This window comes from Manis pentadactyla, chromosome 16 (assembly GCF_030020395.1).
Source record: "Manis pentadactyla isolate mManPen7 chromosome 16, mManPen7.hap1, whole genome shotgun sequence".
NCBI classification, from domain to species: domain Eukaryota; kingdom Metazoa; phylum Chordata; class Mammalia; order Pholidota; family Manidae; genus Manis; species Manis pentadactyla.
Genome location: NC_080034.1, coordinates 31,988,735 through 32,012,262, shown reverse-complemented (window position 1 = coordinate 32,012,262; position 23,528 = coordinate 31,988,735). Strand labels below are relative to the sequence as shown.

The 23,528-nt window shown below is 51.9% G+C and overlaps 2 protein-coding genes across 6 annotated transcripts; one reads left to right on the top strand and one right to left on the bottom strand.

Annotated features, from left to right (window-relative positions):
• Window positions 1-828: 828 nt before the first annotated feature.
• Window positions 829-22,391, bottom strand: UNC5CL (unc-5 family C-terminal like). 5 transcript variants are annotated; one of them, XM_036907170.2, is made up of 10 exons: window positions 22,195-22,391; window positions 16,241-16,539; window positions 8,311-8,763; window positions 7,514-7,814; window positions 6,502-6,764; window positions 5,710-5,811; window positions 5,379-5,446; window positions 4,417-4,517; window positions 4,150-4,263; window positions 829-2,614 (listed from the first exon to the last, which is right to left on the bottom strand). In XM_036907170.2, the coding sequence occupies exons 3-10, from the start codon at window positions 8,696-8,698 to the stop codon at window positions 2,392-2,394; spliced, it is 1,560 nt and encodes a 519-aa protein (XP_036763065.1). In that variant the 5' UTR covers window positions 8,699-8,763; window positions 16,241-16,539; window positions 22,195-22,391; the 3' UTR covers window positions 829-2,391. The 5 variants fall into 5 exon arrangements, with proteins under 5 accessions (XP_036763065.1, XP_036763066.1, XP_036763069.1 ...); XM_036907171.2 differs by having other exon boundaries at window positions 16,318-16,539; XM_036907174.2 differs by lacking the exon at window positions 16,241-16,539.
• Window positions 13,879-17,089, top strand: TSPO2 (translocator protein 2). The gene is made up of 3 exons (XM_036907175.2): window positions 13,879-15,855; window positions 16,228-16,369; window positions 16,606-17,089. Exons 1-3 carry the CDS (start codon window positions 15,683-15,685, stop codon window positions 16,804-16,806), a joined length of 516 nt encoding a protein of 171 aa, XP_036763070.2. The 5' UTR covers window positions 13,879-15,682; the 3' UTR covers window positions 16,807-17,089.
• Window positions 22,392-23,528: the final 1,137 nt, after the last annotated feature.

The following is a 23,528-nucleotide window of genomic DNA, read 5'->3' as shown; positions in this document are numbered from 1 at the left end:
GGCCCATTTCAATCAAAGGAAGGCCCTTGGAGAGCCTTGAACACAATCACTTTAGCCAAGGTCGAAGAGACTAAAGCCAGGGAGATGAGGGCTGCGCTAGTACTGGAGACAGGCTGCACATTAAGTTTCCTAACGCCCACCCCATCTCAACACACCACTTCTGGGCTTTGGATGCTGGCAAATAACGTGCCATTTGGGTTTGATTCGAGAAAGGTAGGACCCGCCCTACAGGGATCAGGCTGCCTGCTATCTGCAAGATTTCCGACTGTCCCTCTCTGGGCATACAGTTTGGGTGGGGGCAAGAGGGCCTTCTATCCCATCACAGAAACTCCCAAAGCTGCTATTCACAATTCCAGGAGGCTTGAAACTCTTAAAAAGAGTTGTTCCAGGGTTGGGAGGAAAACAAAATGAAGATACCTTTGGCTGGCATGGAAAGCAAGAACATGGGAGCACAAAGGAAAACTGCTGGGAGTCCCAGGGCCACAGATGCTCTTAGCAGTCCACCCCTGAACCCAGGGAAGGGGGAGAAAGGCCGAGGCACCAACCTGGAGTAGCTGGCAGCTTCTGGTGGGGTGGGAGGACTAAGGAGATGGGTAGAACAGGACAGATGGGGCTGGGAGAGGGGGAGGAGTGGAGGGGCCCAAAGCCTTGCTTCCAACAAAAAGGACATGACCCTCCCGGATTAACCATGCTAGACCCCGACGATTTTCATCCTGGAAGCACAATCCACAAGACGCTTCTCTCCAGTCTGCTCTCACTGGGACAATTTTACCAACAAACCATTCATACCCACATTCAAAATTATCAATCTGAGCAAAATACAGTTAGTAACAATGAAAGGCAATTTTCATATTTTATTATACAATATTTTTCATCATAGAAAAAGCTTTAATAATTTTTAATTAAATACAGAAGCAAATTTTTAGTACTGCCAGAGAGATTGTTTTTGCCTGCCCAAAAAATTTGACAACACCTGTTGGCAAACAAAAACATTTTTAGAATTGAGTCAAACTCTTTGTTCTCTTATCAGGACCCAGCCTATTGATCTTTTTTTTAATACAGTATCTAACACATAGTAGGTGCTGAATAAATATTTGTTAACTAACTGGGGTGTTTTTAAATCCCTATCCTTTATTTCCTGACCCTAAAGTGGATCTTGATTCATGGGGGAACATCCCCACCCACCTATTCCTAGGGCAGCCCAGTGTCTTTCCATATACTTTGACAACGTAACATTGGTTTCAAGACACTTGCCTGAGGGCAATGACTGAGGGTTTCAGAGAAAGAAACCTAGAAAGGCAGGCACAGCAACTAGGCAGAGACAAAAAGGTGCAAAGACATAGACTGACAGAGACACTGACTGCAGGAGAGGGGGCAGCAAAATGAAGTCAGAGAGACTTAAAAGTCACACAGTTCAAGATGAAGAGGAGATAAAAAGTTTGGGCAAGAATGATAATCTTGAAGTTTCCTTTTCAGTTTCAATATTTTATAACAGATAATGGCAGAGAGAGAAAGGAAAAGAGGCAAGAACAGGAGGATAAAGAGACAAAGGAATGCAAAGGAGACAAGTGGACAGCCAGGTACAGCTGCCGATCTTTAGATCTGGCCTTGAACTTTTATCCTGCCCTCACCTCACACCCACCAGGCTGGGCTGCAGAACACCTCACTCCGTGCTTACTCATGGCTCCTACTGTTAAGTTCAGTCAACATCCCCCCCTACCCCCACCTAAAGCTCTGGGAACCACTCTCTGTGCATCCGAATCCTCTCTCCAACTTCCTCCGGAAGCTTTCTCAATGCTCCAGCCCATATTCAGCTCCCTGCCTTCTCAAACTCTTTAAGCATGAAAAGTTCATACCACAGGAACATCCCCTAAGCACCTGCTGTTTTAGAGTTGGCCCTCAGCTCACATGAGTGCCTTTTGCCTCCCACAGAACTGTGGGCTTGTCAAGACTTCAAAACCCTCTCATATATTCCAGAATGACCCATGATATCAGTTCACTGCTGGGTGTCACTAAGTGCTCAGTGAATACTTATGGATTGACCAGTCCCCAAAGAGTGCCAACAGGGCACCCTAACAGTCCATATAAAGAAGTTTCCCAAAGACTGGTCAGGCTGGGGCATCTCCCGGGCTCCTGCGCCCCCTGCCGTCCAGGAGGGTATCTGCATGCAGGACAAAGCGTGGTGCAAGGGTGGTCCAGACCCGGAAGGCCGGCAATGGCGCTCCGGCCACCCCGTGGCCCCAAACACCGCCCGAGGATTCTGATGGGGTCAGTAATCCCAGCCGGAAACACCTGCTATGTTCTTCCGAGGTGTCGAGGCATATCCCACGGCCTCCCGGTGCCCAGAGTGCTGCGGAGAGCGCCCCACCCAGCCCCGGCCCAGCGGGGCGCTCAGAGCTTCTCATCCAGCTCCAGGCCCTGGTTCTCCCAGGCGCCCCCGCGGACCGGGGCGGGGCTGCCTCCCTGCGTCCCGCCCAGGTAGTTCTGGATGGCGGAGGCGCAGTCCAGACGCTCCATAAGGGTCATGAGGTAGTGCAGCTCCTTCAGGCTGCCGTTCTGCTCCTCAAACAGCTCCAGGATAGCTGCTGCCGGGCTGCGCTGGCAGGACAGGAACCTGGCGGAGTGTGGGGCCAGAGAGGGGTGCTGCAGCGAGAGCCACGCCTCCCCCGCTCTGGTGCTCCCCCTGCTACTGCCTGCCTTCCAGCGGACTCTGCTGGTGGACTTCGAGACCCGAGACTGTCCAGGCTCAAAGGCCACTCCTCCCTAAACCGGTTTCCTCGTCCTACACCGAGGTCGGGGACGAGAGGACCTCCAAGGTTGCTTCCAGCTCTGATGATCTCTGCTTGCCTTCCCTCCCTCCCCACCCCAAACACACCCCTCCTCCTGCCTCTGTCCCAGGACCAATGTGCCGTCCACCCACTGAGGAGACACTTGGTCTAAACCATGCCTTTTACCATGACCCTCCCCTGCTCAAAAACCTGCCAATGTGCCGTCCACCCACTGAGGAGACACTTGGTCTAAACCATGCCTTTTACCATGACCCTCCCCTGCTCAAAAACCTGCCAGAATCTCTTTCGCCTACTAACCAAGCCCACCCTCCCGACTTGCCAGTCATCCACCACGTGGCCTTGCTCTGTTTCTTTCTGCCTTTTCCCCTGCTCCCCTCCTGAACCTACCTTCCTCAGGACTCTCTCTTCCCCACCTCGCACACACCACTCCCACACTCACCTCTGCTACTCCCCGCCCCCAAACAGAATGGCTGACCCTCCTTCCCCACCACCGCCTCCCTGAAGCCCTTTCTAATCACCGCTTCCCTGGCAGAGGAGACCATTCTGCACCCCTCAGCTCAGACTTCTGGTCGTGGCTCCAACAGATCTTTAGTATTCTAGCTTTGGTTATTGTGTATCTCTGTTTGTTTCCAACTTGCTATGCAATATTGGGTACATACAATAAGGATTTGCCTTCATTTGGTTAAGCTCTGTATCCCTCGCTATGGCAGGAGCTCCTGGGCGCTGAGACCATGTCTCATTCATCTTGTATGCCAATGCTTAGCATAGTTTTCCAGAACATAGTAGCTACTTGATAAATGTTTAACAAAAGGATGACTTTAAAATCCTCCTTGTTTTCAGCTGAGTCCAGCTCTAGTCCCATCTTCTGGGTGAAGTCTTGACCACTGTGTGCATTGTCTGGGTTCTGGGGCTTAGCTCAGAATTGTTCTCCAACTGATTTCTCTTGGCAGAGACCATGGTTGCCTTGCCCCCATTATTGTTAACATTTGTTGAATGAACATGTGCCCGGTCCTCAGCCACATGCTTTGCACACATTCTCTTATAGTCTGCCATTCAGCCCTTCTGGGCACAGAATGTCAGCACTCAATGTGTACCTAATGACTTACATGTTGATTGATTCGTTTTAAAGTATTTATTGAGCATCTACTATGAGCCAGGCATCATTCTAGGTACTGAGAACACGGTGATAAATAGAAAGAGCTACCCTTTCATGGGGAAAAGGTGGGGAGTAGCCATTCTCTGACCTTTAAGTTGCTCCCTGGTCTGTGGTTCAGTCTCCAGGGTGGCCTGAGAAACTCTCCTCCTACCCCACCACCCCAATCCACCTTCCTCTCCCAGTTGCAGACCTCATCCTTCTTACCGGATTTTCATGCCACAGAGCCCCAGGTGGGAGGCCAAGCGACGCCAGTCATTGCCTGTGATGCTGTTTGGCTCCAGCAACATCTGCAGCTGCTCAAAGAGCTCTGGAGGCAGCCTGAGATGAAGAGAAATGGCGTTCTCAGAGGGGAGGATCAGAGAGACCCAGTCTGGTCCCACGCACACTCCAAATGCTGTCTTCACCCTGATGGCACTGGGTCAGGAACCCCAAACATTCTCCAGGTGGCAGCCCCAAAAACCCCCTCCTCACCTATTGCACGGGGATGGCTGGGAGACAGGAGGTGGTGCTGCCCAGGATTCCTCCTCTGATGCCTGGAATCTGAGGATCTCCATGTACTTGGTCTCCAAGCCCTGGGCCAACAGAGAGGTAGGGAACACTTAAGGATCAGAGACATCTCCTGAGCAAGAAGCTAGGGAATATCCCTCCATTCCTCATGTCTCTCCTTCAGCCTGTCACCCAGAGACACAGAGTCGCACCCCACCCAGGACCCCCTGCCCTCTGCTTCCCTAAGCCCAGAGCCTTCAGCCTTCAGTTTGCCTACTCAGCTCTTGGGGACCTGAGACATGAAAACCAAACAGGGTGCATGCATCCTAGGAAACCTGGAGAAGCCCTGGGTAGGGTCAAGGGGCAGGGGGAGGTCATTCAAAAGTAGAGACACTGAACTCAGGCTTATGTGGCCCCTTCTCTCCAACCCTCCTGTCCTTGGTTCTTCCTCCCCAAGTGACACCCTGAGGGATATCTATTTCCTCTCCACTAAGATGCCACCGTGTTTCCCCAAAAACTCTCAACCCTGATTTCCTTATATCTTCCCCATTGGAAGAATGGGATATCTAACTCCCGCCTACTCAAGACCCCCTTCCTGGTCACTCTCCACCCTGAAGGTGCACATCATCTCAGATGCAGACAGTCCGCCTGGACAGAAACCACTTCTCTTTGATACCCAGGTTCCTCTGGGCTGGGAGAAGGGATTATTCTAGTGTTGGGTTCCTTTACCCTCCTCCTGGATTCATCCATGGCTACACAAGACAGAGTCAGGGATGGAAAGTAACTTGGAGGCCAGGTGGTCTGAGCCCCTGGAAGAATACATCTTCACTGGCTCGATTATATGATTAGGGCCATGCTTACTGGGCACCAGACCCATCAGCCGCTTTGCCCAGGACTCCCCCAGGTTTTTGCCAGGACTCCTTCCTTTGCCCCTCAGTTCCACTTACGTCCTGGAAGGTGTGCATGGTGACAATGATCTCATTGGTTAGTGCCGAGAAGTCCTCATTCTCACTGGCTACAAAGAGGAGGTGTGGCAGGTGAGAGGGGGATAAGGCCTGGGGTAAGAGCGGGAAAGGTTGAAAGGAACTCTACAGTAAGGCTTTGGAAATCTGAAGAAGCTGAGCAGGACGCTCCATCTTTCCCTCTGCAAAGATCTGCTGTGGCTCCTCGCCTTTAAGAGAAGGTCTGCATGCATGACCAAATAGGAGCTGCGGAGCTCTGGGGTGGCCGGGAGGGGAGGGGAGAGGGCAGGTGGTGGACTCGGGGCTCCTTCACTACCTGCTTTTCTCCGGAAGCAGAAGGAGCGGAAGGGGCACTTTCCATGCCAGATGTGGAGATGGGGAACCAGCTGGCTACTGCTGTCATCTACATTCTCCCAACCTGGGAAGGGGAGAGAGGGGGAAGGGCCTCAGAGAGTGGGTCCTTCCATGGGTGTCTGAGGAGGCCTTCATGGCAGGCGCCATGCAGGATGCTGTAGGGAGGAGCAAGGAGGGAGCAAAGACACGAGAGCATCTCAGAGGGTGGGTGGGAGTCCCCAGAGCCTGGCTGGGAACCCTTGAGTGGTCTTCCTCCCACACCACACATTTCCTACACACACACAGCACACAGAGCCCCCACCCTCCACCCTCCCTTCTCACCCCCCAACCTCCCATCCTACCCCCAGAAGCAGCCATGCATATGTGCTCTCTCCACAGCCACACAAAAGCCCCTCAGCAATTCCAGAAGCCACAAAGGAAAGGGGGCAGAGAAGACTGGGACTCCTCCTCCGACACCTGCTCCATCCAGATGGGACAATAAAAGCCTCCCTCTCCCTCCCTGTTTGGGAGGATGCAGCACCTCTGCTCCCCTCCTCCTACCACTCATCACCCTGTCCTCCCATGGAGAGACCAAGGCTAAGAGGGCCATGGAGGGAGGCAGTGGGCCAAGCCTGGGGGCCCCTAGAAACAGCAGCAGAAGCCCGTGGCCCCCCTGACATTCTCCCTGCCCAGGATTGTCCGGAAGAAACTTGAGGTCCCCAGATTTCTACCCCAGGCCCCTCCCTCTGTGGAGCTCTCTATTGCCCTCCCTCACCCTCAGAGATGTACTTGAGCTTCAGACATTGGTCCCCTCGGGCTCCGGTGAAGTCGAAGAGCTGGCAGGGCCCGCGCAGGCGGCCACCATGGGGCTCCTCGTTGGCCATGGCCCACCGCAGGGCACAGGGCGTGTTGTTGAGAAAGTAGACGCGCAGCTGCAGGTGGGACTGACCCGGTGCCAGTGGCGAGCAGAACACAGCCAGCTGCAGCCATTTGCGGGCTTCCCGGCCCAGAGGCGCCTCCAGCACGCAGGTGTAGAGGCTGCAGAGGGAGGCAGTGGCAGGGAGCAGGCATATAGAACAAGTGGCCGGGACCCCAGTGCACCTGCCACTCGGCTCCCACTTTCCCAGAGGCCTCTGTGGGGAGCCTCCAAGGAGCCCAGGAGAACAGTCCAGGGCCCGTAGAGGCAGGAACTGAGGGGCGGGAGAGGCAGCAGGGGAACGAACAGTGCGTCATGTCCCGTTGACCATCACTGAGTGGGGAAAAGAGCCAGCCAGTACCCTCCAGCATGGGAGCGAGGGAAGGTGAGCTCAGGGCCTCCGTGCCTGGGAGTGGCCCCACGTGTGGCTGGCCCTGCCCCAGTCAGTGGGTGGCAGGGAAACTGGGAGGCAGAAGGACCTAAGAGCCTAGAAAGGAAGAGTCTTAGAGAACTGGAGGGGACCAACTGCGCTAGGCATTTTGTCCTAGTCCTGAACAGGGCACAGGGTAGAAATGGACACTTTTAGATCCACAAAGGTGGAGATGGGACAGGCCCCCTCTAGACAGAGGGCTGGGGTTGAGTCAGACTCTTGTAGACAGGCAGAGAGATGACATTGGAATGTGTGGCCCTGGACAGGGTTGGGGTGAGACCAGCTGCCATAGACACGAGGACAGAGGGACCAGGAAGGGACATGGGGACATGGGATTTGCAGGCCATCTGGGACAGATAAAGGAGTTCCATTGCAGACAGATGAGAATGAGGCAGACAGAGAAAAAGAAGCAGGAAGGACAGGCCGATGGGTTGCACCTACCTGAAGTGGGAGAGGTCGATGCGACACTCATCGCGTGAGGTGTGGGTCCCCAGCCGCCCCAGCGGCCTCCAGGCCTTGGCATCGAGCAGGGTTGTATTGCTGCTGTAGGCACGGGCGTGGCTGGGCTCCTGGGCACAGTGCTTGAATGTGAGGGTGCAGGGCTTCAGGAAGGAAGCCCCATGGGGGCCACATGCCACCACAGGGCTCACCAGTCCCTGGGCTCGAGAGAGTGACGGAGCATCAGACAGGTCCCACACAAGGACCAGTGATACCCGTTCCTGGCGGCCCACATCCACAGCACCTGGGGAGGCGGAGAGCTGAGATAGGCCTGGCAGGCAGGCATACCACTGCCCCAGGCGAGGCCAGGGCACGGTGGGAGGGGATAGGGGATGAGAGCCCCAGAGAAAGGGCACCTAGCAGGGCACACAGGGAAAGCAGGATGACTGTGAGCTGACTTGTGGTGCAACCCTGAGCAAGACACCCCCTTCCTTCCAGGGCTGCCACTAGCCCACAGGGCTGTGTGAACTTGCAAAAGGCGCTCTTTCTCCAGACACTCTATTCTCCTTCATTGGAGAATTGTCATGACATACTGTTCATTAGAACAGGGCATTTGCTTCCACCTGTCAGGAAGTTGTCATAAAAATATGTAATATATCCATCTTTGGAGTCAGTAAAGTCATAGTAAAAATATAAACAATTTTCAAAACTATGAAGATGTCAGTGAATGATGCTTCCTTAGGTGTGGCGCCCTTGGGCACTGTGCAATGTACACAGAGGAGGGATCCAGGTGCCCTCACCTGGTGGGATGAGCAGAGAGATGCCCGTATCCTGGAGCATCAGGCAGCCACCACGGTGATCCACCTCTCGAGCTGAAAACACCAACAGCTTGTGCATCAGCTGACGGACAATGGTCTGGCCTTGGGTGGGCGTATGCAGTTCCTGGTAGAAGGCAGCCATCTCCGGGAGTGTGGCTGGCGGGCACTGCCTGGAGGCCTCATTTTCTGGTAGGGGAGTGGGATGGGGCACTGGCTCTTCTTGGCTGTCCAACTTCCAGGAGGCCCGCAGCAGCCGCCAGCGAGGACAGTGCCATCGAAGGCACTGGGCCAGAAGGAGGGCGCTTGCCACAGGGACCCCCACAAGCAGTAGGAACAGGGCAGGTTGGAAACAGCTCTCATGGGAGCACATTCGCCTGGTCACTCAATGCTAATGTCCAGCTCCCCTGCTCCCCTGTGCCAGCCAAGGTCGAGGGCCTGGGGGAGGAAAAGGGGTCAGTGCAAGGTAAGCCTTTACAATGTCGTGGAGGCCAAGCCTTGGCTTCCAAGCAGCTACACGAGGGAGCAAATGGTCTTCATTCCAGCGAGCCCTGGTGCCCCAATCAGATTGATTCCTTTATTAGAACTTCACCTCTCTCTCTCTTACTCAAGATTATCTACCATGACCTACTACATTAAATTAAATTCCTCTGAGGCAGAAAGAGCTTGGGTTTAGAGCTAGAGAATGTGTTCAAATGCCGCTTTGGTCACTGGCTAAGTGAGCTTGTCATCTTGCTTAAGTGTACCTCAGTTTCCTCATCTGTCAAAATATCTACCTTGATCTATGTGTCCTGACTGATACAGAAAAATCTTTAAGTGGAAAAGCAAGTCACAGACAGCTAGACACCCTCTGACCTCATGAACATAAATAGCAAAACTATATACAAGAATAGATACATATTTATGGGTGTGTATATGTAAATTACAGAAAAGTCTAGAGCAGTGCTGTGTAATAAAAACCAAATGCGAGCCACATATGTAATGTTAAACTTCCTAGTGGCCACATTAAAAAAATCAAAAGAAACAAGAGAAGTTAATTTTAATAATATATTTTATGTACCCCAATATATTCAAAGTACTATCATTCTGACAGGTAGTCAATATAAAATGACTGAGATATTTTATACTCTTTTTTTCATAGGAAGCCTTTGAAATCCATACCGAGTTTTTGTGTTTATTTTGCACTTATATAGCACATCGCGTTTGGGACTTGCTCTATTTCATGTGCCCAGTAGCCATACGTACTAGTAATTTCTGCCTTGGAAAGCATAGGTCTGGGAGGAGGCACCCCCAAACTATTTCCACTGGTCATTACTGAAAAGAGATGAGAAATTGAGAGAGGAGAAGGTGTGAATGAGGACTTTCAATTTTCTCAAACTCTTTCTTCCATAGTCTTTGAATTTTTCACACCAAGCATGTATTTTATATTAACTTTGTCATTCTTTTTAACAGCTATTAAAAGTGAAAAAAAAAATTACCCCTCAGAGTGATTGTGAGGATGGTGTGAGATCATGTGAAAAGCATTTGTAGAAGATAAAGCACTGTCCAAATATGTTTGCTTTTCTTCTGCCCCACCTTCTTCCAGAAAAGTCAGAAGTTAACTCACAGGGGTTCATGAATACAGCAAGAATAACGAACGTTCAAAGTGGAAGCAAAAAGAGAAAGAAAAACTCAAGTGGGGGCCTCCAGTTAGGGCGGAATGAGCCATGCAAAAGCATACACTGACCCTCCTCTTAGCTGGTTACCACCTGGGACCACCTGGCCCTTCCGGCAGCTCTCCCTACAGCTGTCAGCTCTCCCTGAGGCCCTCCGGAATCTACTGCCTCCCCCTCCTACTTTCTCTCTTCCTCCCTTAAATTTCTAACACCCTGTACTCCAGCCAGGCCACTAGGCTCCTCACACCTCACTAAATCTAGCCTCTGGCCTTTGCTTCTGCTGTTCTCTATTTCACCCCTCACCTGCCTCCCCTACCTGCTCATCTACCCACCTGGACCCTTTCCTGCTCTATAGCGCCTCCCCCTGGCTCACACGCACTGAGCAACTCTTGACTATATGCTGTCATGTGGTTGTCCCACTCAAATGAATACTTCCTGAGCACCAGCTGTGTACCGGGCACTGTGGGAAGCTCAGCCCTGCCAAAGACGACATCTTATTCGGCTCTCAAGGAGCTTCTGAGCAATGGATTCATTCACCCCACGTTACTCACAGTACCTTCCTTCAAAGTCCTCCGGCTCCCCGCAGCGGATTCAACAGGGTCTGCACTAGAAAAGTTTCCGGCATCTGTTGCTCCCCACTGCCTTCCCTCACACCACCCAGCTGGAGCTGAGGCCTTACTCCAAGCCTACTGCTCCTTCCCTGCCCACCCCTTCCTTCCTTCCTTGAGATTCAAAAACTGTAAGCCCCCTTCCACGTCCTCCCAGGCAGAAGCAGAAGCTCCTCTGTGTCCTCGGGATTGAAAACTAAGGAAAAATCTCTCTCCCCTGGTCCTCACTGAAAATGTAGACAGGAAACAGGAAGGGAAGGGGTGGCATCGTCCCCTCTGCCTTAAAATCGCACCCTGCAGACAGAGCAGCAGCCTGCTTCGGCCCAGCCTCCCGGGAGGCACACGAAGTGAGTGCGTTGGCAAGGCCCCAAATCTGGTGGGAATGGGGGTCGGAGCAGCAGGCTTCCCTCTATGTCCCATCCATTCCTTTGGCTCATCCACATTAAAGATAATTGGAATTATTATTATAATAATAAGAACAGCTAGCATTTATGGAGCTCTGCTCTGTGCCACTGAGTTAAAACCCTCTATGTGGCCTATCTCATTTGATCCTCACAGCAGCCTTATGAGCAAGGTGTTATTTTTATCTCCATTTCACAGATAAGGAAGCCAAGTTTTCTCCCCACAGTGAGGACAGTGAGGATGGACAGGAGATTATTTAGCTACAACTGAAGGAAGAAGCCAGGGATGAACAGGGGTGACAGGACTTCAAAAAACACTCCTTTTCTCTCCCTGCCTCTCCTTTTTCCCCAGGTCTCTTTCCTTCCACTTCTAAAGGAAATGAAGTTGGAAGAGAAAGAAACAAAAATAAAAATAAGTGGAAGGAACAAAGGCATATCCTTGGTTCCAGAATGAGTGACACCCTCCGCACCAGCCCCTGCCCACCCAGCCAGGAGCTGTCAATGGCCCAGCTAACCTGAAAGAAAGGAGGGGCTCGTTCTGTTTCTATAGCGACAACCTTCCTTGGGCCTACAGAGACCAGAGTCCATATCCCCTCTACCCCATTGGGCGGCACAGCAGAATCCCCTTGCCCAGCCTCCAACCTGGGCAGTTGGTATGTACCACTCCCCAAAGCCTTGCTGGGCCACTCACGGGGAGCCCGTTGGTTACCTGGTCTGGAGCAGGTTATCTCCTCCGCCGTGCTTGGTCCCTGCTCTCCAGGTGACAGGTCTCCAGGCTTCCTTGGCCCTCACTCTATCTTCCCCTTTCCCCGGGAGGGGGATGGGTCCCAAATCTCCAGCACCACAAGCAGCTAAATGCAGACTGGGTTTCCCCAACCCCATGCCTGACTTCTTACTGCCCTTGCCTCCAGTTCACCCTGCCCTGACCCCAGATCATCCTGGGTAGCAGGGACCCAAGACAAGGGTGTCACATGTCCCTAGGGAGTTGCCTTCCCACCACAAGGATCTAGGCCCCGCTGCAAAGCTCTGCTTGTATCCTTGAGGAAACTCTCAAACTGTCTCCAGCATCACTGGCTCTTCCCATCCTCCTCAGCCCCTTCATAGATCTCCAGTTATCCAAGGACATAAAAGCAGTAGGATGGCTGAGTCCAAATGCAAATCAAGGGCACATTCATCAGCCTGGTACGCATTTCCTTGGTGCATAGGATCATGCCCCTCGTCCTCACACCCTCCGGGTAGTGGCCCTCCCCCGAGCCCCTTTTCCTTCTCCTCCATCAGACGGTCCCCACACTCTGGTAGACCGGGGCTGAGCTGGCCAGGCTCCTCCCCTGGGCCCCAGATGTCCCATCACAATGCCCACATAACACCAGCTACCTCAGGAGGATGCCCACCTTACCGTGTAAGTGTCCCCAAGGACTGCTGGCTTGTCCAGGAACAGTAATTCCTTCTCTGAGAAACAGAGGGGTCAGCCTGACCGTCACCAGGCCAGCAGACAAGTGGAGGTGGGCGGGGAATCCAGGTGGGAGTGGCCTGGCGCTTCCCGGCAGAGTCCTGCCTCCCAGCACCCTAAAGAGGGCTGGGGGGTTGTCTGTCCCTGACTGTTGGCAAAGTCCAGCCTAGGTAAGGGAGTAGCTGAGGATCCCAGAAGTCAGTGGACTTACCAGTCTAGGTCTGGAAGGGAGACAGCGTGGGTACAGGTGCAGGCAACTCCTCCCTCCAGTGCCCTCTGCTGGTGAGTGGCCATCCCCTGCCAGAGGCTATTGAAATGGCAGAAGCTGAGAGAAGACCATAACCAGAGCTTCTAAAACAATAACATGCACAGGGGCCACCTGAGGGATCTTGTTAAACTGTATGTTCTGATCCTGTGGGTCTGGGATGGGACCTGAGATTCTGCATCTCTAAGAAGCCCCCACCTGATGCTAGTCCCGGGAGTCCGTCCAGGAAGCTCAGACAGAATGAAGTTCCACCCCTTTCCTGCACAGAGATTCGGGAGGAGGTGCTGAGAAGGCTAATGAGTCACAAGTCGCTGGTGGCACTGGGGTCTACCCATATTTGCTCCCCATCCAGTGCTCTTTCCACCACCCACTCTCAGAGTTGGCAGGGTTACTGCAACTTGAGTCTTTCCTTAGAAACTGCATGGGGTAGATGTTGCCACTGAAGTGAAAGCTCCCTGTGAAGAAGGACTTTTTTCCACCTGTTTGCCTCTCTTTCCCCAGTTCCTGGTACAGCCCGCTCCATAATAGGTTCTCAATAAAGAATGCCAAATGAATGAGTGGGCCAGTTGAGAGAAAAAAACAGGTGATTTTCAGGGCCAGACTGCCAACACTGAACCCACCTATTGGCTGTGTGATCTTGGACAAGTTACTCAACCCCTCTGAGCCTCACTTCCCTTGCCTATCAAATGCAGATTATAATATCTACCTTCTGAGCTGCAAATAATAAGCACTGTCATTATTGAACTAACAAAGGTGAAACGCTTGCACAAAATGGGTGCTTAGTAAGTAGTAACTGTTATCCCCATGGTCTGGCCTCCTGCGGTTGACAAACCTCAGTGAACCTCCAGGCTCCAGTTATCATCTCCCATAGAAAATAAGTAACTGCCGCTGCTCTCATCTCAGTTAATGATTCTCTAGCCTCTGGTCTCTGACTGTAACCCCCCCACCCCACCCCTGCTGCCTTTCCTGGCTGGAGGCGAGAGGATGGGACAAACACCTTCCAGGGGCACCTGAGTCCCCAAGGTAGAGAGGTGGGGCAAAGGGACAGTGGGGATCAGCCAACCTGGAAAGGGGACCTCATGCCTAAAGAACAGCAAGGAAGAGGTGCTAAAAACTTTGATAGGGAAGAAGAAGGCAGGTGTTAGTCTTTATGGAACAAAGCTCTGTCTGAGTCACACAGGAGGCTGCCTTCTCCTCTGAGTCATGAAGTTCTGGGGGTTAGGGCAAGATCTGTCAAGCTCAAGTTCCAAGCTGGAAGGGCCATGCCAACTAGGCTATTAGCAGGAGCTGTGTCCATGTATAATAGACTCATTTCCAAAGCTGGTGCTTGCCTTACTAGGGGACAATCCCAATTACATGAAAGTTCTGGAGAAATCAGAGGGTCCTCACCACCCCTTGAACACAAAGCTGGTTCACAGGATGCAGAGACCACAGGCATCAGCAGCCTTGCAGCCTGGGGCTGACCTGTCATAGGAGATCCAAGTCTCACAGTGCCACAGCCTCTGCCAGTCCATCATGGCAACCTTGCAGAGGCCAGGTCTAGCAAAGCAGGGGCAACCCTGCTAAGAGGAGACCTTCAGGGCCATGCACGCAGCAATCTGGACTCCCCAGCCAATGTTACCACCCCTGTCACTGGAGAAAAGCAGGCCAGCTGGGAGCCCCACTCCACCCTTCTCTCCGTCCCCCACCCTCCTCTGCCTTCCACATACCGTAAATCATCAAGCCCTGGGTCTGGGAGGAGTGCTGCTTGAGGTAAGGGGGACAAGGGCCTGGGAAGAAGGGGGCTCTGAGAGTGGTGGAGAGCAGGAGAAAAGAGGATGAGGGTGTAGAAGGTGGGAAGGAACCCTCCAACACTAGATAGAACAACAGAAAACAGGGAGTCAGGGAGACAGAAGATGAATAAATGGACAGTGAGGAGCAGAGAAAGATAAATAGAAAGATGCACAGGCAGGCAGGCTGGTCAGCCCTGTCCCCAGAACCCCCAGGATGTGGTCAGGGGCCCTTGACAGGAAAAGTTAGAGTAGGCCATCACTCCAGGACACTGAGAAAGGCTGACCACATTTTTTTCCTGCCAATCCTGACAATCACGGGGAGGAGGCTGAAATATCATGTGTAATGAGAAGAATGATAATGGGTGGGGTCCTTGATGGGAGGAGGGTCTGTGCATCATCCCACATGCAAATGACAGGCAAAGCAATGTGCAAAGGACTGTGGCAACTTTTTAACCAGTCAGTTGTTTGCCTGAGAAGTCATGCCACAAGAAATCTGTACACTTGTGTTTACACCCTGACCCTCTGGAAGTGGAGAGGTGCAAGAGGAAGCTTCCCCAGCCCCTGAGGGGTAGGCGAGAGCTAAGGCTTCAGAGAAGGGAGCCCACAGTGGCCCTCGGCTGTGTTTGAACTTGGGCAGAAGCTCGGGCTGGGTGCGTCCCTTGAGTTTGCCAGTGTGGTGTAGTGAGATAAGCCTGGGGCACATGGGCTGGCTATCCTTGACTAGAAAAGACCCCCAGGGATCTCTGGCTGCTGCCCACCAAATACGGTCCTTCTGGGTTAGTTAAGTTGGCTCAGTTGAATTCCATCTGAGCTTTATACCTGGCCAAGGGCCACCCACTGTGGCAGGTAAAGGTGGTCACACCTGGACCTCAGCTCCAGGAGTCAGAGTCAGATACACATTGCAGGAGGGGGACATTCCGCTCAGAAGCACTTACCAATACTGGACAGGATGCTTCGAGTGCCCAAGAATGGTGTCGAGAAAATAAGTGCATGGAAGCCAGAAAAGGGGCAGGTCAGTGTGGGATGGGAGCTGGCGCAGGAGAGGGCGGGAGAGGAAGCTTTATGACTAGGCCTCCTGTGAGGGGCTCAGGCCGGGGACCAGCATCAGGGAGGAGGTAGAGAAAGGCCAGCAGCCACGGGGAGAGGCCTAGCAGGAGGCTCCCACTAGCATGCCCTCTGCCACCCAGATTTTGCCTCTTGAGGAGAATGTGGCCTCAAGGAGCCATCTTTGTGGCTCTTCCCCTCCTGGGGCCCATCGTGGTCTGGCTGCTTGCCGGCCGTCAGATGTCTGGCTGGTGTGATGGCCCGAGGAAGCTGTCCTGGTGCCCGCCTCACAAGGTCTTGCTGCTAGTGTGGACGACCATCTTCTCTCTCATGGGGTAAGCACCCTTTCCTCATGCCATGGCCCTGGCACCTGCTGGGGTGGGAGCAAGTCCCCCTAGGCCTGAAGTACTGCTGCATGCCGGCCTCTAAAGGTACGGCAGCCCACTGTGCCTCTTATGGTGAGTCTCCTCTGTGACTGCCTCTCATTCCAGCTGACCCTCTTCTTCCACCCTCCCCCCATCTCCCCGCCCCACCACCCACCTCACCATGCCCAACTCCTCCCCTCAGACGATACCTAGCTCCTCTTGCCCCCATTTCCACCCACAGTTGTTCCCTCTCGGTAACCAAGAGTCCTTATGTCAGAGGCCTTACTCCATTTGCCACACGGCACCTTCCTTCTGAGTGTACCTGCCGCTCTCTCTCCACAGCTATGCATCCTACCTGGTGTGGAAGGACCTGGGAGGGGGCTGTGGGCGGCCCCTGGCCCTGCCTCTTGGCCTCTATGCTGTGCAGCTCACCATCAGCTGGACCGTCCTGATCCTCTTTTTTGCAGCCCATGCCCCTGGTCTGGTAAGGTGTACAGTGCTCAGCAGGAGAAGTACTGGAGGGGGAGGTGAGGCCCCCAGAAGCAGATAACACAGTTGATCAACCAAGTGCAGACAGGCAGGTAGCAGGTGGGCAGACTGAGCTTCAGTTGAGCCCACAGAGTCCTAGGAACCTGGCTCACTGGGTCCAGGCTGCTGCAGAAAGAAAGGTCAAGGCCCGGTTCTCAAGGTAGCCTGCCTGACTGCCCTGCCCCCGCCCAGGCCCTGCTCCACCTGCTGCTGCTCTTTGGGCTGGTGGTGAGCACAGCGCTGATCTGGCACCCCATCAACAAGCTGGCTGCCCTGCTCCTGCTGCCCTACCTGGTCTGGCTCACCGTGACTGCTTCCATCGCCTACCGGCTGTGGATGGACAGCCTTTGTCCAGAGCACCAGCCTCAGCCAGCGGGGAAGAAGAGTGACTGAGGCCCCAGGGCACAGGAGAGGAGAGAGGATGCCAGGGGAGGGGTGGGAGAGACAGCAGACAGAAGCAGATAGGTCCATGGAGCTGGGGGCAGGGGTTTGGTGGCCAGGGACTGATGAGTCCCTCGAGGTGACTCGCCCCAGTGCAGCCACTGTCCTGGGTCCCCTAGTGCCAGTTTCCATTGGAATTCAGAGAAATGGGAAAGAGGAAGGAAACTTATTTTACATTTAATAATCCTGGATTAATAAATGTTAATTTAGTAATATCAATCAATAAAATCATGCTACTGACTTTGAGGGTATAATGGGAAGTGTGTATCTGAGTTTATGGTGTCTAGGGCAGCAGAGGGGAAACAGAAGTGCCTGTGCATGTGTGTGTGCACATGTGAATGAATGCACACGTGTATGTGAGAGGCTGGGCACATCACCTCCACCCAACTCACATGTCCTCCCAAAGCTGGCCAAAAAATTCAGGGCTTAGATTTTTAATTACCTGAAAAAAATCTTTCTGAAAAGTGACATAAGAACAAGTAGATAAAAGTAGATAGAGTGAAAAAGGATACTAATTATACATGTCAAATTTATATTATCACATTATATATTAGGTTATGTTATGTACTATATAGCATGTACTATGTTATGTACTATATATTATACACGAATAAATTTTATTTATTCCAATTAATATGTTATATTAAAAACCATATTATAACATATAATATGGTTGCACAATATATATTGTACATCATATATGTCATACTAAGACTTTTTGTGATGATCTCTGCTAGGTAAAATCATAGATCATTTTTTTATTTTTGTTTTCTTATACTATTAGTTTTTTTACACCTGTTAATTACCTCTATAATAAGAAAAGCCTCAGTGCTGGTGAGTGAATTCAGTAGGAGCAGCTTGTCTGGACTTCTGTCTTTCCAAACCTTCTCATTGCCTTCTTTGTTTTCATTTCACCCTTCCTCTTGTTTTCTTCTCCTGTTTCAAAGCTTTCATGGTAGCAAGGAGTGGCTGCACCAGAGCCGCCTCCCCAAGTCTTGTGCAAGGCCAGCAGGAAGGCCCAGACACCTTGTGGTAGGAGCTTTTCAATATGTCAGCCAGGCTCTCCAGGGATGGGCCTGGGCATCAGCGTTTTTCAAACTCCACGGGCCTCACGCATGCCTGAGAACCAATGCTGAGTGTGTCCCAGAGCCATTTGGGAGCTTATGAAAAATGCGATTTCCTCAGACTCCACCCAAGACCTACAAATGAGAACTTCAGGGATGGGCTCCAAGTATCTTCAGATTTAACTAGCTGCTCACTAAAATTTGAGAGCTTCAGGCATGGATGGTCTCTAGGGGTCCCTTCCACTTGGACAATCTGTGGTTCTGTGAACTGAGTTCCCCGTCTGGAACCAACTATATCCTCTCAGGCAGGGACCAAGAACCACACAGGGGGGAGAAGCCAGAGGACACCATTGTTTGACAAGGCTGGCTCTTTCTGGAGCTCACCAAGGGAGAAGAAGCAAGAAGAAATCTGCATCCTCCCTTCCTCCACTCAGAGCAGGCTCTGCCCAGCCAAGGAGGCTGGTCACCTGCATTCCTGGAAGGCCCACACACTGTTCCACCCACCTTTGTGTCCCCAGCACAGGGCACAAGGTAAGTATTCCTACATCTTTTTTGGTTGATTAATTAAATACATGAACACATCGTCCCATTAAAGGAAAATGCTGGCCGGTACCCACTAACACCTGTAAGCCACTCTGGACCAATTAAAAAACCTCTCTTTGAAAAAGGGAAGGGCATTAGTAGTTCTTAAATTTTATTAGGTGGTTCCAATTGAGATTAGAAGCCAGATGGAAAACAGTTACCGCAGACCTTGCTTCTCAAAGTGTGGCCTGGTGACCTCCTGGGGCACTTGTTGAAGGCCTGGAATCCAGCCCCACTCCAGACCCGCAGGATCAAATCATCTTGGGGAATGAGGCCCATATAGAGAACAATGATTTGCAGTTTCAGCCCTGGAGTCAGACCAGCCTGGGCTTGGATACTGACTCTCATTTGTTGACTGGTAACCTGGTACAGCTTGCTTCACTGTCTATGCCTCATTTTCTTCATCTGTAAAATGGGGACCTCATAGAATTTGGGGGAAGAATAAGTGAGATAATTTTAAAAAGTGTCTGGCACAGAGAAAGTGCTTAATAAATGTTAGCTTTCCAAGGAGGTGAACTCAGGAGGCCACTTGTTTAATAAGCACACATGGCTCTGATTCACGCTACAATTGGACACCCAGCCTGCTCGGAGACCTTGGCAGACTTCCCAAACTTCCTAAGAGCCAAGAGAATGAATGACCTACCCCTCAGGTCTGTGGCCTAGACTGACATACACACACGCAAAATGATGGGCTCTTTTTCTTATACATTCATGTGGATTTTTGTCTTTACCTTGATCAAATATTTTTAAGCTGGTTTTAGTTAAATTTATAATTGCATTTATACATGTAGCTGTTTGAAATTTATAAATGTAATCTATAAATACTGGTTGAGGATGGGCTGGGAAGCCACACACCCCATGGTTCTCATCCCAGCTCCATTTCTGCTATGACCTTAAACAAGAAAACACCCCAGAAGTAATTGTCATTATCATATTATCACCCTCATCTCATATAGGCATTATAAATACTTGCTACCAATTTTATTCATGTGGCCAGCTAATTCTAGGAGTTAAGCTGATGCTCTAAGGAGCTGCACCATGCCTGTCACATAACTTGGACCTCCCTGGGGTAAGTTGATGCTACAAACCCAGGGTTCCAGAGGCCTCCTATTTTGGATACTTGGCCCTAGGAGGAAGCTTGATTTGGGCAATGTCCCAAGCCTGGAATAACATGACCGTCTGATATGATATGAGCCAAACTAAAGGGCTCCCTTAGTTTTGTGCAGAAATAGCCAGAAATTATGAGATCCCAATCTCCAATTCTCATCCTCTGACCTCAAAGAAGTCCTGAAAATCTCCCTATGCACCAGCTCCTTGGGTCCTGGGTGGGAGCCTCTAATCCCCCAGTTGCTCAACATGCTGGGCCTCTTGCCCTTTCTGACCCCAACTCCAGCCCTGAGCCCAGCCTGGAGTACACTCTGCCCCTTCCCTCTCGTTACCTAGAGTTGTGCCTAAAAAGAGACGGAGCTGCCTCCTGTCTTTGCAGATGTGTCCCGGGATCCCACCACCCAGACCATGTGTGTGTGCTTCTCTGTCCTGGGGCAGATTCCCATTTGCCTGAGTGGGTACATACCATCTGAATATGGTTCACTCAGTGGGTGGGGGAGAGATGAGCCCCTCCTGGACTGTGTTGATCTCCTATCCAACGTCTGGAGAGGCAGGGAGCAGGACCAGGTAAAATAGCAGCCCCAGGAGACGGTCTGTCTCATTCTACTGTACCCTCACCCATCCTTTCCTCCTCCCTGAATGCTTCATTCTTCCCTCCTTTGCAAATATCTGTGGCATGGAGACACAGGGGGGCAGGTGAGGTGGACAGACAGGTAGGGGTATGTCCAGTGGACAAAGGTTGGTCAGCTAGGCTAGGAGGGGGAAGAGCCCAGGAAGTGTTTTCCCCGTGTGCCTCAGGCCCCTCCTACCTATGGGCAGGCAGAGGTGACTTTCAGCCCTTAGATAGAACCCACATCTGTTATATTTCCTGGGGTTCCCCTGTACCCCCAAGTTCCTCTTTCTTGAAGTTCCAGAAAACAAGCACAAGCCTCTTTTGTTTTAAGGACTTATTGCTGATCCTCATTAGCATAAAAGTCACCCATCCAAACACAGGCTGGCTTTGGTCAGGACCCCCTCAGATTGGGACCTCCATCTTTTATCCTCTGGCAGGGTCCATGGAGGCTCCTTCCCTGTCCCTAGCTATCAGGAACCCTCACCCACTGAGGCCCACTCTCTCCTCTGGCGGGCAAGCCGGAAGAAGCTCTGTGTCTCACCCAGGGCCTCAACGGTGTCTCTTCAGCCTCACTGACCCCTCTAGCACCTATATCGCCAGGGTCCCGCAGCCCACGCAGAAATCATCTGCTCAGAGGAGCACCAGAAAAGCCCCTAGTCCCTCCATCTGTACCTCCTCCTCACATTTTTCATTCTAAGGGCTGAAAGTCACCTCTCAAAAGTTGATTGTTAAGTTTATTGCTTTCTGCAAAGTAGGTTCTTTGGCCCTGCAAACACCCCTACAAAGCGGAACACTATTAGTCATCTTAATATGCACAATTCTTATCAGATCCTTCTCCTCAAAGACTCAAAGCACCAGCCGCATAGCCAGGTGGTGCTGGGAGTGGCTGCTGGACTGGAGGGCCATGGTGACCGGGACGAAAGTCCCAACTGTCACCATTCTGCCTGGGGCAGGGTGTCCTGCATGGCAAGCCAAGCGTTGTGTCCTGCCGAGGACCAGACTGAAAACCCTGGCATGCCCTGTGATTCTAGAGCATTCTGCCATCTCGGCCTCAGACCCTGGGAGACCCTTGGCCCCCTCCCCACACGGGGCCAAAGCTTGGGACACCTCATGTTTATGTCAACAGAGCGGTTGCCTGAGGGTGCAGGCTCCTGCTGCCAGGGGGAGTGTCTGCTGCCTGCAGCCCGTTGTTTGTGTACCTCATCTCAGTAGTGACGGAGGGGCAGACATGCCTGAGCTGGGTCTCTGGGGCAACAGGCTGTTGGGGGACCCAGCTGTCCCTGCACATAAAGCACCCACTCCATCAACGCGCTCCCAAGGTATCTTCTTTCACAGAGGAAGAATTTAAACCTTCTCCTGGTGAAGCTTCTATTTTTCACCAGCCCCCTCCTGGCCTTTCTACTCCCTTCCCAGTGAGGGCAGCTAGGCATCCAGCTGAGACACAAGGAATGGCCATGCCTGACCTGTCCCCTCCTTCTCAGCCACCTCCTAGAATCTCCAAATGTTTTCTGAAATGACCATGGGAAAGGAGACAGAGAAGAACAGACTGCAGCTTATCCCGGGCCTAATTCAGTTCCTTCTGCCACTGCCCCCCAGAGAGAATTGGGAGAATTCTGCAAGAACAGATGGGGAGAATTCCCTTTCTGCTGTCCATCCTTCGTCACCAACTGTCTGGTGTCTCTAAACGTACACTCACTGCACACGCATGCGTGCATGCCTCGTATACCAAGTGCTTCCAAAGTCCAATCTCCCTGCAAAAACTCCTTGTCCCCTTAGTCCCCTTCTTGCCCCCATCTGCAGAGCCTGGCCTTGGGGGTCTTGGTAGCAGTAGGACTGAGTGGTGAAGGGGTTATAAGCATGACCTTGGAAGCACATAGCTCTGCTCTCTCTGGCTTCGGTGACTTCAGACAAGTCATTTAACCTCTCTGGTCTCACTTTCCTCACCAATACAATGAGGATAATAACGGTACTTACCCCAACATCCTGTGAGGAGTCAGTGAGTTCATTTTCATGCCGCATGGAGACCAGTGTTGGGCCCCCAGGAAGGGCTGTGCCAGTGTCAGCTCTCACTGTTACTCAATTCCAGGCAGCATAACACAGTGGGGAAAGCATGCAGCGTGGAGGCTGGCTGGCCTAGGTTCAAATCCCAGCACCCCCCTGACTCCTTGGGTGACCTTGAACTAGATACCTTATTTCTCAGTTTCCGCCTCTGCAGGAGGGGTGTTCTGACAGAAACGGACTCAATAGTGTTAACATGGGGGATGGGGAATGCCTGCCCTAAAAAGAGTATAGTGGCAGCTGCTGTGGGGGGAGGAGTCTGCTCCAGGCACCTTATTCCCCAGATTAGCTGCTGCTCTTTGGGGCCAGCAGGGGAAACTGGTCTGACTTGGAAGGGAAAGCCAGGGGCCAGCCAGGCCCCCAGGAGGTGCCATAAATAGCCAGAGGAGTCAGAAGGCCTCCAGGGATGGGGCTCAGGAAAGGAACTGTGCAAAAGGAAGCCGTTAGTTATCAGTCCAGAGCACTCTTCCAAATGTCAAAGGAAAAACTGTACATGGGTGTGGGGTTGGGTAGTTTGTCAGAGAAGACTATCTCCCAACATCTGTTTTCACCCCACTGTTCATCTCCATCCTGCAGGTCTTCAGAAGCCAGCCCTGCTTCCTCATTTTCATCCCTTTGGCCACCATGCAATAAAGAGCAATAACTCAGCCTATGTCAGAGGTGGGACCACTAAGGTCCAGAGATGCTAAGTGATTCAGCCAAGATCACACAGTGAATCAAGGGCTGAGATGGGAACATGAACGTGGATTTTTTTTTCCCCCTTCCAATCCAGCGTTATACATGACAGTCAAAATATAAGAATCTGTCCTCAGGGAAGAAGAGTTCAGAAAAACTGAAAAGATCTCTCCTCCTTCCTTTGCCCCTGCCAGACATTTCATTCTTCTTTGGCTGACCCAAGCATGTCACTGAAGCTGCAAACTGGAAGTGGGAGAGGAATGTCCCGTGCAACACAGATTATGCTTTAGGGGTGGGTTTGTCAGAAATAGCTGGGGGCAGCCCTGGAAAGAAGAATTTGGGCTCAGGAGATCTGGACTTAAGTCTTTGTGTGCTTTTACACAAATCATTGTATGTTTCTGAGCTGTAGATCCCCAACCTGCAAAATGAGGCAATAACACATGCCTCTGTGAGCTTGGTGTGAAGACTAAATGAGATAATGCATGCTTGAGTGCCAGGAGGATGCCCCAAATGTTACAAAGCCTGGGAGCTCCTGATGAGACAGCGCCTTGATCATCTCTGTATTCTTGCTTTTA